The 16,997-nt window shown below is 45.2% G+C and overlaps 1 protein-coding gene across 1 annotated transcript in view; it reads right to left on the bottom strand.

Annotated features, from left to right (window-relative positions):
- atosa (atos homolog A) overlaps window positions 1-16,718 on the bottom strand; it is a 39,641-nt gene extending 22,923 nt beyond the window's left edge. Inside the window, exon 1 of the mRNA XM_079997040.1 lies at window positions 16,050-16,718. Within this exon, the coding sequence (XP_079853166.1) occupies window positions 16,050-16,080 (31 nt within the window). The 5' untranslated portion in view covers window positions 16,081-16,718. The remainder of the gene's footprint in view (window positions 1-16,049) is intronic.
- Window positions 16,719-16,997: the final 279 nt, after the last annotated feature.

Raw genomic sequence — 16,997 nt, 5'->3', positions numbered from 1 at the left:
TGACACGATAGAATCCGCCTGAAGCCAGTAAGGTCTGTTTTTTTGTTATTTTTTCCAGACGGTCGACTGAACCAAACCTAATTTGCAGCCTGTTTGTTGTATTTTTAGCAGAATAATCCAATGTTATTTGGATGGAAACACGATTGTGTAATCAAACATTTTTGCCAAATGATTGTGGCGGATTCAAATAATTGCGATCAGACAGCGCCAGCTCTAGTGCCAGTGTGTCACACTGTGAGTAGCGCATAGTCCTGGACCGGCTTCAGTTCTGCTGGCTTTAAAAAGCGTTCCAGTGAAAACAGGTTCCAGGAATGACACAGCAATAAACCTGTTAGGGTCCCATTTATGCCATAACAATATTGGGGGGAAAATGCCACTGTGATATACATATTTTTTCATAATATATTGAGATATTTCACCAAGGAAAAATAATGTTTCCCAGAAATTAAGTTGTGGTAAAAAGTACCAAGGTGTAAAATTAAAGCACAGCAGTCAGGATCTGTGGCAGTTTGAGCACTGCTCAGTGAGTGGTGGAAAGAGTGTGAATTGTTAATAATAATTCCTTCACTTGGGAAAACCTAAAAAACTGTTTTGATTAGGCCCAAGTTTGGGCAGAGCAATCAACAGATAATATTGCATAATATTGTTCACGTCATAATAAAAGGAGACTATCTGGATCAATTTTGAGACATAAATGGATAACATCCATTTATATCTTATTTCATATTATGAGTATGAAATAAGAAATGGGAAAATATAAAGGCTTGGTCTGATATCACGCTTAAGAGTATCATAAAAATTGTAATGAATGACAGTTTGAATGATTTGAGACTTGTATTTAAATTTCATGAGCAGGTATCATAAATATCCACTATTTCCCTACAATTACTGGGATAGTGAATAAGAGCCCTAGCCTTACATTCTTTACCTGCAAAATTGTTATTTTGCAGGTAAAATATGTTCTGTTTGCATCTGTGGGCTAGTGAGTGGAAACAAGACACTGATTGAGCTATACTTGAGCGTATAGGCCTATGTATAGCTTTAGTAGTGCCTCCCGTTTAAACCCCTACTTACTGCAGTAAACCGTTTTTTGAGTACATACACTCAAATCCGTTTTAAATCACATGAGCTGCTCAGCTTACTTGCAGTGTTAGGTCAGCACTGTATGATAAAGCCCCAATAACAGTGGTGGCCTTGAGGTTCACAAAATGGGCATGTGGGCAGAAGGTTGTGTGTGTTTAAATCCCAAGAACGGCTGGGAAACTTTGGTGGCGGTGGAAAAAACATTTATTTTCTCAACAAGCACCGCCTCACAAAGTTAGTGCGAGCCGAAAGCACAAGCAGTGCGGCACCAACACTCGAAACGGGAATGGCCGATGGCTCATGTCATGTGCTCATGACAGATTTTGCAAAATTGGATCCCCCCCCCCCAGTCATCATCCTCTACCTACCCGTCTTCTTGTGACTCAAAGAAGAACACAAGTTGCCAGAGAAATCCCCCCCCCGCCCGCCGTAATTGGCAGAAGCGGTTACAGCGCCGTGGCTCAACCGTGCCCTCCGTGGTGACCTTGGGAGACCGACCGTGAGCCGGGCGCTGGCACATGCTGCCAGAGTTCATCTTGTTTCGCCATATCAGGCAGGCGTGGCCCTGCACAAACTTATTGTCTCGTTAAGGCCTGTTACGTAACCAGCAGCACGGGGCAGGGTGGGAATGCAGCAGGGATTACCACCTCCACAGCTGAGCCTGCAATACTGCAGACCCTGCCCTACTTTGCCTTTTTTTGGGCGGGGACCTTTTAAAATGCAATAACAACACTTTTTTCCCCCCGTTGAATACTACACGCTAATGTATGTTAACATTTGATTGATCGGACAAAAAAGTTACACTCTCAAACGTTTATTGTGAATGGAGACGACCGGCCCGTTTCTCCAATGTGTTAAATGATAAACTCCCAAGTGTGAACCGCACCCCACTGGAAGTAAGGGGATAATAAATAAATAAACAAATGAGAGAACTTTAGCGTGATGTGTTTTTTTGAAGTATCACACACGGTGTGGTTCTTGTTGGCAAATCCATTAAGCTTCCTGATTGTGAGACACCTGACCCACATCTGAGACCAAGCGGTGCCCACGTACAGAGGTCGGTGAAATTTCAGCGGGTTGATCGGTGCTGGGTCCAGGACACTGGGTCACCGGGATGAGCCCTTCTCCTCTGCAACCCGAGCTGCACCCCCCCCCTTTTTTTTTTTTTTTTCAAAGCCCTCGCAAACACACCTTTGAACTCAATCCGTGCTCTCTGCCCTGACGACGGCACTCATTTGGAAGAGGATTTTGGATTAAGCAACCCGAGCACTATAACTCAAGGGTCTTTGTGAAAGTGTGCCACTTGTGGCACAGACAGCTCGCTGGGCTGCTGACTGGAATTAACAGGTAGGAGGCGAGTTTAAAAAAAAAAATAATAATAAATAAGATGGACAATTATCACTAATTGCTATCATTAACCCCATACAGTTTTTATTGGGTTTCTCATATTAGAGGATTCATCAGTCTTCCTTCAACTGAATAGTTTTAATTGCAATATGCAAATTATATTCCTCAATAATCAAATGAGAACATCGAGTGCTGGGCGATATGGCTGAAAATGTTACCACAATAAAAATGTCCAGATCATGTAATATCAGTATTTATACGCCTTTTACTGAAAACATATGAAATGAAATATGAATAAATTATGTACGCCACAGTGTCGCCACAATTTAAAAGTCAGGCATCGCTGATTGCCACATGTTTTTTGGCCACTTGGGTGAGGGACAGCATGTACTTGATTTTAAAGCGTGTCAGTAAGCCTAGTCAGTGCCGTACTTAAGACTGCCTTTGTACAGTTTGGCTTTCAGCATGTTTGAGAGCAGGGTATTGCTTGGTGTTGTTTCCTCGGCGGCATGTAATGTTGACACTTTTTTCTGCTTTGATTTGACAGGAAATAATAAAATTAAATAAAAACAATAGAGAATGACTCCAAATGAGTATAGGAGCCCGTTTATATGCAATGATATGATTCTCTTCGGCTTAACTGTGCGGCATTCCCTCTCATCCTTTCCAGAGATTGCTTTCTCTTTTTTCCTCCCTCACATTCGCGGTCTCCTCTCTTCCATGTTTGTATCGTGAGCATATTTGTGTTTTCCCTGAAGCCAGTGTGGCCTTGTTTCCCTATCGAGAAATATATTTAGCTGGTGGGATAAAAATAAAATAAAAATAAAAATTTAAGAAACCATTGAAAATCGGCTCAGTTATTTTGATCTGACAGTTTCTCTCCCTTGAAGAATATCATTATAGTTTTACTGCCCAGCGCTGAGCCATCGTTTATGTGAATACTTTCATATGCTAAATTACAAACTTAACAGCTTTGCTTTTATTGAAGCACTTTTGCAATTTGCCTTGAACCCTTTGCCTTGAGTCCTATTTTGTTTTTCCGACATCACAATGTGGCGTCGAGAGTCTGGGAGGAGTTATCTGAATTGCTGTAGGGAGGGCCCTACCAAATTCCCGGCCGTGAAAACCGTGTCATAGACCGTGAAATCTGCCTCCTTCCACGTAATTGACCATTTGCCAAAAAAAAACAAAAAACAAACAAGGCAGGTGTGAAGTGCCGAAGTGCCGCCTTGCTTAACCAAATCGCGCCAACTTTACGGTTTATGTTTCCATGGCGATGGGAGCTGGAATCGGCAGCGCGAAGTCCTTAGAAAAACGGCACTGACGACAACAAATGATGCAATGCGTTAGTGACGGCGTTCTTCTACATCCTGCGTATGCGGCAGTTCTTATTTCCGTAGCTATAAGGACACAAATGTATATGAAATGATTTTAATAACGTAGAGTGCGTGTTAGCTTGTATTTTCTTTTTTTGGTGCCCTTGGATCTAAACGTAAAACACCAGTTCCTGGATGAAACATCGCTGCATGTGATGAGAACTGTTAAACCTGACCGTGTGTGCGTAAAAAGTTGAATTTAATCATCGCCCTGAAATGTTGTGTTTTTCCTTTTTAAATCCGTGAAATCTGTTATTTTTGAGAATCTAGGTGCGTGAAATTGAGGAAAATTACACAGAATTTGGTAGAGCCCTAGTCATAGGAACACAAGCAGTGTGGTTAAGTACATGCTTGCATGGCACAACAGTCATATAACAACAACCGATCGCAACAATGGAGGACCTTGAAGCTATGCTTTACATACTCATCAGCATTTGGTTTGAGACAGAGAAGATGGAAGGCAGGTTTTTGTTGCGTTAGTCGGTGTTCTACTTTCCAATGTTGTGAGGAATATAAAAATGTCGGTTGTGTCTGAACTTGCGATGATAATTTTGTGATGATTGAGATTGACCGATGTGGCGGACTAGGGGGGTGTGGTTAAGCCCCGGTCGGCAGGTGAAAGCGGGTCGGTCTAATCAGTACCATTGGTGCTGCCATTAGCACCACAGGGTGCTAATCCAGGCTGCGACCGACAGCTGGCCGCCTGCCGCCAACCGGGAGCCAGCAGGAGGACAGGCTCCAGGACCCACACGGACTTTGCCAGGTCCCCAGCCCTTACCAGGGGAGTATGTCTAGTGGTCCACTGCATCCACCCCCAGGACCCACGTGGGATTTGCCAAGTCCATTGCCAATCCCCAGCCCTGGCACCCCGGAGGAGAATGTCTGGGGGTCTGCTGCGTCCACCCCCAGGACCCATGCGGGATTCGGCGGGGCGGAGCAGGGCCAACCGCCTCTCCCGATGGCCTGGAGGGGTATGTCCGGGGCTCCGCCGGGCTCTCCGGTACCACAGGACTCTCCCCCCCCCCCCCCCCTCGCACCGTTCTCCTCTCACCAGCCCGGGGAGGGCAGACACCCACCAGCCAGGTCCGGCTGCGGGACACTGTCTCGCCTCCTGTGCTGTCCCCTCTCAGTCCCCAGCTAGCCCCCAAGGCGGCGCTGCCGCAGGCCCACAGACAGTTGCTCAAACTCCTGGGCAGGGGTCCTGGCGCTGTGGGAGACCTAACAATGTTCAGTGGTACTGCCCCATCATGGAGGTTGGACAGGTAGTTTGGGACGCTGGTCCGCCGGGCCCCTGCCTGGGTCTGGAAGGGACCTACAACATACCGGTAAGAGTACAATGACCCCATTGTACATTGTAGACATTGGGCTTTGCTGGACTCTGGCTGTTCTCTGACGATGGTCCAGCAATGCTTGGTTCGACCCGGGGCTTTGGTGGAGGAGTCATGGGTGGAGATTCGTTGTTTGCATGGGGATATTCACACGTATCCATTGGTGCGGCCTTGAAATTTGTTACAAGAGGAAAAAGCATAGCTTAACGGCTATAAAACACTAATGACCTTTTATTGGCTGGGCATTTGTACCGTCCACATGTGGCGTAAGCTGCTGCCTATCGACGATGGACGATGTTATCATTCACAGCGACAGTTGGGGGCAGCACATGCAGCATGTTGGGGCACTGTTGGAGTCTGGGCGGGAGGGGCTCACGGACAACCCGAAGAAGTGTGCAGTTGGGGAGGTATGGTACGGTATCTGGGGTACCACTTGGGTGGAGGACTGGTCCGGATAAAACTGCCGCGGTCGCAAACAGACCGAGGCCCAAGACAAAAAAAAGAGGTGAAGCAGTTCTTGGGGCTGGCCGGGTACTACAGGAGGTTTGTAGCCAACTTTTCAGACCTGACCAGCCCTTTGTCTGATTTAACACGAAAGGGTGCAGCGGCCGGATAGCTCCCCGGCTTAAGTCGGGTGGTGGGGGTGTGTGACGGATGAGGGGGCGGGGTTAAGCCATGGTCGGCAGGGGACAGCACTGGCTTCGTCCCGCGTCAGCGCAGCTGTACCAGGTCAATCTAATCAGTCCCATTGGCGCTGTTTGGCCCGACCTGGCCGGGAGAGTTTTCGTATTGTTTGTCTTGCAGTGAAGGAGATCGTGTGGTGCAGGAGCCGAGACTCTACAGACCAGATCGCGAGACTGACCCTGACGCTCACTAAATATAATTCTGTTTTATGTTCTCGTTTTGGCCAGCGACGCTTTTTGTTGACTGTATTAAACAAAACCCCGCCGTGTCAGCATCTCACTGCCCGAAAGGCTCTGCCTTCCTCCCTGAACTTGTATCTGTGGGTAGAGTCCCCCACAACCAATCAATGACCTGTAGCATTGCTTAGCTCCACCCACGTGGTGTGGTTGCTTTTCGGCAAAACCAGGAGCTAAAATCCGTACGGGTACTTTGGATCAGCATAATTGGAACTGGAAAAAGTGAAACAAAATGGGCTCACAGGTTCCTGTATGCCGTGGCTCGGCTGTGGAAAAGCCCCCTAACTTTACCATCCTTCATCTACTTACCCCAACATATTATTGATTGACTCAGCTTGTGTCACTTACCGTAGTGTGATTATAAAGCAACACAGTGGGGAGATAAAGAGGTCACTCGCTCACTCAATATCTGGGCCAGTTGGTGGGCGACAGTGATTAGATAAAACAACAGAGTGATGAAAGAGGGCAAAGAGATCAGAAATCCGAGAGGACTGATGCGTCTCAGGTGAAACTTCACCCAACACTGTTATCAAAATACAATGTGCCTAGTTCCAGAAATAGTCTACCGGGGAGAGGGCTCCTCAACTTTAACACACACACACACACACACACACAGAGAGAGAGACAGAGAGAGAGAGAGAGAGAGAGAGAGAGAGAGAGAGAGAGAGAGAGAGAGAGAGAGAGAGAGAGAGAGAGAGAGAGAGAGAGAGAGAGAGAGAGAGAGAGAGAGAGAGAGAGAGAGAGAGAGAGAGAGAGAGAGAGAGAGAGAGAGAGAGAGAGAGAGAGAGAGAGAGAGAGAGAGAAAACCCGTAATCTTAACCACCAGCCAAGTAGCTACAGTAGTGTGTTTGTCAGCCAGCTAGGTTTTTTCCATACCACATGACACCCCTCTGATCTGAGGGCCCAGGGACACAGAGACAGCTGGGTAGTGTGTGATATGCAAGCTCGGTGCGTTTGTTTGTTGCGTTTGTGTGTGTGGCTGAATCAGATCAAAGCCCCAGCTCGTAGAACACGGTTTGCAACTATAGATGCAAGGTGTCTGAAAAGAGCATCTTTAAATTGGGTCCACCATCTTCAGACGTTCAGCCTGGCCACTAAGTCCATGTATGTATATACGGTATGTTAAGGTCTAACGAAAACTGGGAAGAAAGAATAACCTGCTTATCTGTCAAAACATGTTTCACGGTGCTGTTCTTGTAAATTACAATGGGAATGGTGTCCATTTTCTGCTTTGCAACAGCTCTTACAGCCTAATGAGTTTTATGCCAAGAATATAAATTGCTTAGTACAGGTTATTTGATAATTGTGCACTATTTGAGTTGGTTCAGTTAAACCTGACTCCAGCATCGTGTCTTCCTTCACCTTTTGTATTTTAATACCAAGTATACACAAAATTACACTTTATCAAGTCCCAACACATTTTCAAGATCTACATTAGGAGATGTCTTAGCAGTCGTTTGATTTACGATGGTCAGCAACTCTTGTGATCAGTCGCTTGCTAGAATATGAGGTTGGTTTGATATTATCTTCTCAAATCTAAAATCCTCAGCGGTGTGTGATCTTTTGTGAACACCCGTTCTTGCAAAATCCTAAATTGTGTGAACAATTAGGATGGGGAAAAAGATCAAAAGTCTTTGGATGTGTGATGCTGTCTTGAAGGTCTCTTGGTGTATCACTACCATTAGGCCAAATCAGCAGATACCAATGGGTGGCCAGTGTTCATGCCTAGCTGTTCCAGTAGCAGAATGTGATGGGACCCATGTGAGAGCCAGTGAAGGAAGCAAAGCATGAAAGAAAAATACGTGAGGAACCTCAGGCCTCTGCGCAGAAGAGGCCAAATAGTTGAGAGCTGTATGATGGGGAAAAGGGAGGCAAGAACACTACACCTTTGTGACTTAATCGGGATAGAGATAGGTGACAACATGGCATCAGGTTTTGCCTACCTCTAGGAGATCATAGGGTAACAAACCCAAAAAATCTGACATTTTGTCTTAAGACACTATGTATGATGTAAGCAGAAGCCATTTTGGGCTCCACACAATAACTGAGCATGACAGACTTGTTTATTTTTAATGTCAGGTGTTCTAGTCATCTTTTCCCAAATAATGGTGTTTCTAAGCAAAGCCTGCATGGCCCAGAAGATCACTGTAAGCTTAACACAGATCCAGTTATGTCACATTAGAGATTAATTCAAGGACGGAAGGAACAACGCAGTAGGCTCAACTAGACGGGATTCTGTCCAACCATGTATATCATACACATGGAAAATAGAAGTACGAAGGGTGAAAGAAGCAATTAAAAGAGCAATGGACGGACAGGCAGGGGACAGAAAGAGTTCAATGCAAAGAAATGGGACACTGAAAATGCCAAACTGAGTCACAGAGAAACTTAAAACAGAGAAAGTCCAAATACAACGAGACAACGGGAGACATGCAGGGAGAATGATAGACACAACAGCAAAAAGAGAGAGAGAGAGTGATAGATAGACACCAAGGGAGAGATGCTTGTGGACATTCCACAACCTTTCCTACCAGGGGGACGCCGTCAAGTCCAGATGGTTCTTGCTGTCCCTGCAGAGCTGGCTGCCGGTTGGCTGAAAAAGCCGCAGGGTTGGGGACGTGATGATGTCAGCGGCCCAGCGGCAGCTTGGCAGAACACTGTCACCACGTGCCAGTGCTCTGACGCTCAAGAGACCCGCAGCCAAGTCTGGGTGTGCAACCCTCTATGTGGTGCCTATAAAGGGCCTCAACACTGAGTAGCTGTACCAAATCTGGACATCTTGTTCTGTGCGTGTGCACAACACTGGCACTGAATTCAGTGTCAACATTGCTAATGTTTACGTATGTACAGTGCACTAAAACCCTTATGCGCGTGTACTGTTCGTACCTGGCTATTTGGTACCAAAAACAGTGAGTCTACATTTGTCCACAGTTATTTCAAATAACTGTCATTGATAATGTTTGGTGTCATATTCATTAAGGTTTTATGATGCACGAAACTGGCATTCAAAGCGGAGTTTGCACGAATGATTCATTGCAGCAATAAAATCATGAATGGTGTTGGTGCATGAGTTGGTGGCAGCTGAAGCTGGTGGAAGATCACAGTAGCAACTGCTTTGTCACTATATTTGAAGGGTTTTTGAATTCTATTGCTACCTAACTGAATGTGAATTTGATCATATCAAAAAAAAAAAAAAAAATTTGCTCATTTGAATAAATACACACACTTGGACACAATTTCTGCAGGCATGATAACCGTTTTATTTGGCAATCAAGCATTTGAATAGTCTCTGTGAACGGGCACACACCTAAGCAGATTTCACCAATATAAAGTGTAGTGCACATACATAAATGGATAAAGCCAACTGCAACTTTCATGGCAAAATCTGTTGGTATCCCGTTATACTAGTAGCTTGGTTTGTCACACAGACAGAGAGAGAGGCAGAAAGAGGTCATTTAAATGCTCTGACATTATATAAGAGCATTAATGGACTGGGAAGACTGGAGGTGCAGTCGCACGCAATAGTCCGTCTAGGCTGGGCTACTTACAGTCAAATCTGTCAGAATAGTATTTGGTTATGGCTGACCACTCCCAGGGCCAGGACAGTGGCTTTGGACTAAATAGGCCTCTTGGCTGTAAATCGTTACCCAACAGTGATATCACAGACGCCAGTGTTAACTTACATACGTATCACATCACCACTGACCCCTGCAAAGCCCTCAATCTCTGCGGACAATAGGGAGTCAAGTGTCGATTTTCTGTGCAGCTACTAGTAAACATGTCAGACATTTCAGGTTATAATGTGAGCTGGTGGCTCTGAATTAAATGTATACTCCCACAATGCAACAATACCTGTATTGAAAAGTAACAAAATGAGCGCAGCAGCAATGGAAAAGAAGAACCTTATAATAGGCAAACTCTTCATAACCTAAAAAAGGTACCATCAAATGGAAATGTATGGTCATGCTTGTTACCCCTTTTACCCCCCACAAGCAGCTAAAACGAAACCACAGGGGGGGGGGGGGGTCGGGGAGGGGGATGAAGCACAGCGCTTCACTCATTATGTACAGGTCATGAGGGTGGAAGAAAACAAAACCACCAAGCCCAAATTCTGCAAGAACAGCACAGGAGAAAAGAGCACCTGTTGTGGCTTCTGCCAGCCACCGGTTCAGTACCCCGCACAAACAAAAACCGCAGAGGACACACAACAGGCCAGGTGCAGCATGGGAGTGTTGTGAGTTCCTCTACGCTATCCGGTCTCTTCATATAATGTGTTGGCCTACGTCTCAGGACAACTCAGCACTATGATCTGACCAAGTATTAGGGGAGGGACCTTCAGGCTCCTCACAGGAAGCACCACCAAACAAACAAACCCACTAATCAACTGTACAGTCAGCCAACAGGCACAGCACAGCGCCCTGCCTGTGGACTGTCTGCTACACTATCCAACATGACTAGCTATGAGATCATCCCTTTGTCTATTGTTTTGTATGTTGATATGTTAAGGGTCACCACTTGCACTGCTTGTGCACATTTATTTAGGCCTCTGAACAAACTGTAAAATAAGACAATGCAGTCAGTTTTTTTGTGGGCAGCCAAGGTCAGAAAACATGTGATTCAACAAGCTATTCAGATCTGCCTCCCCCTCCTACATCAAGTGGGAGCTACATAGAATAATACAGCCCCCCACCATCAGAGTACCTCCAACCAAGGGCTTGAGAACTTACCTACTACTACATTTATTTATTTTTATAATATTGAGAAGAAAAAAAAAAAGTTTAACAATAAAAAAAGAAATAAAACAAGTACTAGAGTAAGTTATTTTTGTGTGGACCAAGTGTAAAACATCCATTTTCACACATAAATAATAGTAAAATAACGTGAAATAAAACCTTTAAAAATAAAAAGTTTTATCAAAGTAATACCATCTGAACCTTTACGCTAAAGAACAGTGCATATGTGCCAATCCCGCTTTGTGAACCTGACGTGACAGTGGGTCCTTTTCAGCCAGGGCACTTCTGGCGAGGGAGGAGCATAGAGACACTATGTTACATAGAACACTATGTACATTTTTTACCTTTAAATAACAGCTTCAAAATTATTTTGAGAATTGCACCAATTTCATTCCCACCCAACCACCCAAACCCCCCTGTTCAAGATTCAAGATTTTTTTTTATTTGTCATATACATACTTCCATATGTATATGTATACATATACATGTTCATGCACTGCGTAACTTTGGTGTTCGGGTACGAAAACCGTGGGAAAAGTGCATTAGGCTTCCTTGATGTTTGGCTCCAGTAATTACAGTTTTTTTTGCCTGGTGAAAATGTAAAAAAAATGCTCATACAAAATGTAGCTGCTCCACCTCCCTGACAGGCGCGTGCCAGCCCTAACTTTCATTGCGCCACAGTTCCCCCCCCACCCTCTGACTCACATGTGTGAGCCGATCTGGCAGGACGAGCACATCTGGTACCTCCACCAGTAGCGTGGGAAGAGAGGCTCCGGGGGAGCCATGGACTGAGTACTCGCTGAAGCAGCGAGGTCCAAGCCAAAGGGCGCTGTAACCTAGGTTTACATTAAATTTGCGTTCGTAACATAGTGTGAATGTGAATGCGTGAAATTCTTTAATTACATAAATTACAGGTTATCCCTGTAATTTACCGGGAACTACGTGTGAAAGGGCTCAAAACAGCGAGAGGAGAGGGCAAGAGAGAGGAAGAGTGGCTCCCTCCGCCGCCTCTCTGCTCCCTTGATCAGTTTCAGAACACGGTAAACTGCACTTACATGGTACACAGTTTCAATGCTGAGATTTTTTACTGCCGGATAAAAAAAAGAATTGTCTGTCATTAACGTTAATTGGTGATTGCCCAGTCGATTGCCGATTTCATTGTCATTCTGCCCAAGCCTAACCTTATGTTGGCTGCTGCGCGGTAGCAGACGGCCAAATGTTGTAGTAATCGATGCAATGAGTAATTTCCCCATTTTTTCTGCATCTAGGTACTCTCGCAAGCGCCGCATTGGCCAATCAGTGGCTGAACTGCTTTACACCAATATTTTACGATTTTACGAAAGATAGAGCCCCGACAACCGCCTTCCCTGAGGCTTTACCATGTGTTTTTCATTTCTAATATAAACAATTCATTAATTGAATATACAGAAAACTAAGGGGAAAAATTCAAAACCGTGAAATACTGTATAGTGCCGTATTTTGGTAGATACCGTACAGTGACATTTCATACCGTTACACCGTTATAGAGATTCACAAGAAGTTTACTGACTTGCCGTGAATCACGGCGGCCATTTCACCTCCACCTGCCTGAGTGGGGCGTGGGGAGCAGCGGCTCATTTGCATTTAAAGCTACAGACACAGAAACAGCGAGTCAAGAAAAGGACTCAAACAGAGTGGTATAGAGGCATGCAAGAATGGCTAGAATGCATAATCTGAGTGGTATTTTCAGTAAAAAAAAAAAATTCAAAGACATGTTTTGGGGACCTCAGAGGCCTATATTAACTTATTGAAAAGGAGTATAAGTGGTGACCTTAAAAGAGAATAAATTGGGCCAGCAGGCAAGACACGGAGAGAGAGAGAGACCAGCCAAATAGATATAGAAAGGTATCTGGTTTGTCCGTTTGCCTCATTTCACACAATTGCAGTTAAATGTTAAAAATAATAAATAATAAAATAACCTGACTTTACTATTAGTAACAATAATACCCAGGGGATAAATTTGGCTAGGGCAATCAGGGGGTCATAGGCCCTAAATATCATTCGTAGGAGCTGACCCCAGGCACATCTACTGTCAACAAATCAACATAAAATTCTGTTGGTCATATTTAAATGAATTTGATTGTTAGTGACTAAAATGAATGGTTACTCGTTCTAGCTACATTTTTTTTGTCAGTCAGCACTCTGCACTGATAGTAATGTGACTAATGTGCGCAGACGACACACAAGCAGAGACAGACGTCAAATCGTACAAATGACATAGATGAGATAACCAGGAAAGAGTGGAAGTCTCTCTCTCATGAATACGTCAGATCTACTGATTAAACAACGTAATCTCTCATTATGTTGAGAGCTTGAGAAAATTGGTGGACTATACAGTATAACAGCAATGGGCAATTAAGAGAGCAAGTTCGTTTTTTTTTTTATTGAAATCATAGACAGCCATGTGACATAACATTGTTGGCTGTAATTTCTTTGTTAATTAGCTTGTTAAGTTGTTAGCAAACAGGTACCGTGAGTAGAATATGTTGGATAATATAATCTATTTCTTGAGTATTAAAAATACTTTTGCTCATATGTTTATCAACTTGATCGTTCCTCCTTTTGAGTTTTGGAATGTCACAAAGTATGCAAAAAAAAAATGGCGACTAAGGTCTGCTGATCCCAGAGTTCAACATATCAACCACTCTGGGAATGTGGATTATGCTGTTTACTGTATCACCCAAATAACTATTCCATGATTTTTTTAATAAAGTGTACCGTACAGGTAAATTTGAATGATTCTGGAATGCTCTTAAGGATTTTACAATACTGTACTTGTAGAGACCATCATTTAACCGCTAATATCTGACCTCAGACGTGAGAAATAAAAATACATAAAACTATATTTTTCTTCCTCAGGCTGTCAGTTAAGCCGGGGTACTGCCTTTATTAGGAAGAACAACAACATTCACATTTTCGGCGTCACACACACACACACACACACACACACACACACACACACACACACACACACACACACACACACACACACACACACACACACACACACACACACACACACACACACACACTTTTAGTTATGCTCCTGAGCAGTGCATACCCCTTACATAAAACTCAAAAAGTGGGATTGTAAAACAACAATAACAACAATAGAAACAGAGCAAACCCTAATATGTGTGCAACAAGTTCATAGAGAACCAACATTTAACTCCAAGATTCCCACTTATTTCTTGATGTTTTCCCCGGGTGCCTTCGGTCGGTGAGGTGTGAAGTTTGCCATTCAATCAATGGGTGTAGCACACGCCTGAACTTGCCCCAGCACACACACAAACAACCACACAAATGTCTCCCCATATATAGTAAGTCTCTGCCTGACATCTCCGTTAAGCATTTGGACAGTGAAAACTGGCAGCTGAGATCACCTTCAGTGTTGCTATACTCTGGCCTACCAATCAAACAGAACCTCTTAGCGCTGCAGTTCCTGTCTGAGAACAGAGAGGGGATGTGGGCCTCGGCTAACGGCCATCTGTGATGTCCTCCACAAACACAGTACAGCGTTTTCAAAATAACAATAGGGCCAGAGCGAAAGCTTGTCATATTGGAACTCTGACTGTGGGGCAGTGACTCGCGTCTGCTATGAGCTTTTATAATCACAACTAGACGGTGGGTGACGTGACGAGAATCTGCTTGATGTCAAGTAGACGACACAAACAAAAAAGATTGAGCAATTTTCAACGTTTTTGGCCTGTGCAGAGAAGACACGCTCGCATGAGAAAAATGCTTGACACATTTACTGACTGTACAGGCTTTAGTTTTATTTTAGCCTCACTGAGGCTGAAGAGGGGTGGTCTAGTTTGGTTTTCGAAATTGGGTGTTGAATGGCACAGTTGTTTTTTGTTTTTTTTAATATGTGATAAAAATCAATGCAATTCGATCGGTATACGAAGGGATCCAATTTCAATACTCAAGACCTATTCAGAGTGCTCTATATAGCTGTGAGCTGGATCACCCAGATGTCTGGGCCAGTACTTCTATTTTTAAGATTGAATGGCACTTCTAAATTAGAGCTTGCCTGACAGTTTTGCATTAACGGCAAGGATTGGGTTAAAAACTCTCAGCCCATAGAGGGGACATGTTTACTCTGAGTATTGGAGTCCTGTTACCAGTACATTGTGGTGCAAGGCAAGGCGTTCTCAGGCCAGTCGGCTGTCGGACTGCAGTGTAATTACCTATGCAAAGAGGCAGACCAGACCATACCTGATTGACTGCAGTTAATCTCATCATGAGGAGGAGGTGGCCACCCCCTCTGAGCAAGAAGCTATTGTGTTGTTGACACGAAATCACATCACCTCAGGACGGCAAACAGCCATGTGGAATCAATCACCAAATAATTAATTTAAGTGCTTATACAATACAGTATCTTATACAACCCAAAGTGATAATGGTGTCAGGGCAGGGTTGTTTGTGCCAAGCAACCCCCAAAACAAAACACTGCTATTCTTTGATTTGCATAACCACATCCAAACAAACAAGGGTCTTGTTCCGCAGCTTGCTGGAGATAAGATCGCATCCAGACAGCCTGCACAGCATACAGCTGGAACCTTATTTCTTAGCAGGATGGGTGTTTGGACATAATATTTCTTGCAGATTCAATAAAAACAGACAGACAGGAGGCAGGAAAAAGACAGCTAATGCACAAAAAAACCAAAGTGTGTGTGTGTGTGTGTGTGTGTGTGTGTGTGTGTGTGTGTGTGTGTGTTGGGGGGGGGGGGGGGGGGGGGGTGGATATGATTTGCTGACGCTAAAACAAAGGACATATGGCAATGTTCTTATTAGAGTTGCTCCAAGCCTGCGCTGGAGCTCGCTGTGTACAAAGGTCCCCGGGGTCGGGCATTGTTATTTACATCAACAACACACCAAGTTGGACAGCTGTTGCATAATTCAACACTCTGGGTTTTTATTCCACACATGCAGCGAAACAAGCACGGTGCAGGGGGGGCGACGGATGGATGGAGGGAGGGGGGCAAACTCCAAGGGCTGTGCAAAACAATGTGAAAAATACGACACAAATAAAGTGTTAGGTAATGTGGAAAGATGCCAATATACAAAGGGAAGATAAAGTATAAACAGGAATCTATGCGCTTATGACATTTTTGGGGAGCGGGTCCGGTGCAACGCAGGAGCCGTTAATAACAGCCAGGTGCCCAGAGGTGAGCCCGCACGGTGGGGATGATGGACGGATGGATGGAGGTCTCCACATACCTCTCTCGGACTTCATGTTGTCCAGTGTCATCGGGTCGCCCTCCGGGGGTCTCTCCGACGGTCTCCCGAGCCCGGGGATCGATCTCGCAACTTGCTCGCACAAAAACCCCTCGCGGCGGTGAGATCAGCTGTGGGTGCGCGGTCGCTGACAGCCGCAGCCTACCCGACAACACGGCGCTGGGTGTCCGTGTCCATCCAGACACGCCGTGCTAACTGGCGGATGGGCGGACGGCTGACAGGCGGCTGGTAACAGGGGGGGGGGGGGGGGTGGACGTACACGGTAATGGCCGGGCACTAGTACTGTTGATCTAACCAGCTGGCTCCCCTCTGCGCTCCGTCTCGGATTCCACCGCCCGGTCCACGGCTCCGTCACGACACATCCCCCCGCGGTCCTCTCCCTGGTCCTCTGCGGTGGCACGACACCACTGACACTTCGGTCCGAAGTCAGCCCTCATCTAGTCGGGCGTCAACTCATCGCAAGCACCGAGCCTCCTTTGTGACGCCTGGGGAGAAAAAAAAAAACTTTGTAGGGGGGGGGACCCAAAAACAAGCGAACGCGTCCACGTCAGTTGTGACGCGGTGATGGTAGCAACCGCCGAGCTAACATGGTGCTGCCCGCCTCGACGCTCCGGCTCCGCTGCCTTCCCGAGCGGCGTTCGGGGTTAGCCTGCCGCTAGCCAATCACCTTAGCATGTAGCATCCGCGCTAAGACGCTCACACACTGTGACGCGAGGGCTCTGCCGCGCGTCCAAACCAGTGATGCAAGACTCGCAAGCGATTCGTTCCCAGAGAACGAGTCTCTTAAATGACTCCGGCAAAAAAAAAAAAGAAAAGAAAATAATTAGTGGACTAGATCAATGTGTGGTGAAAAACAATCAAACAAATAAATAAAAATTAATATTATAACTATTTACACTTTCACATTCCGCCATTTCGTGTTTACATTAG

Source organism: Zeus faber, assembly GCF_960531495.2.
Source record: "Zeus faber genome assembly, chromosome: 3".
NCBI lineage: Eukaryota > Metazoa > Chordata > Actinopteri > Zeiformes > Zeidae > Zeus > Zeus faber.
Note: the sequence above shows the minus strand (reverse complement) of the source record. Positions and strands in the feature narration are given on the sequence as shown.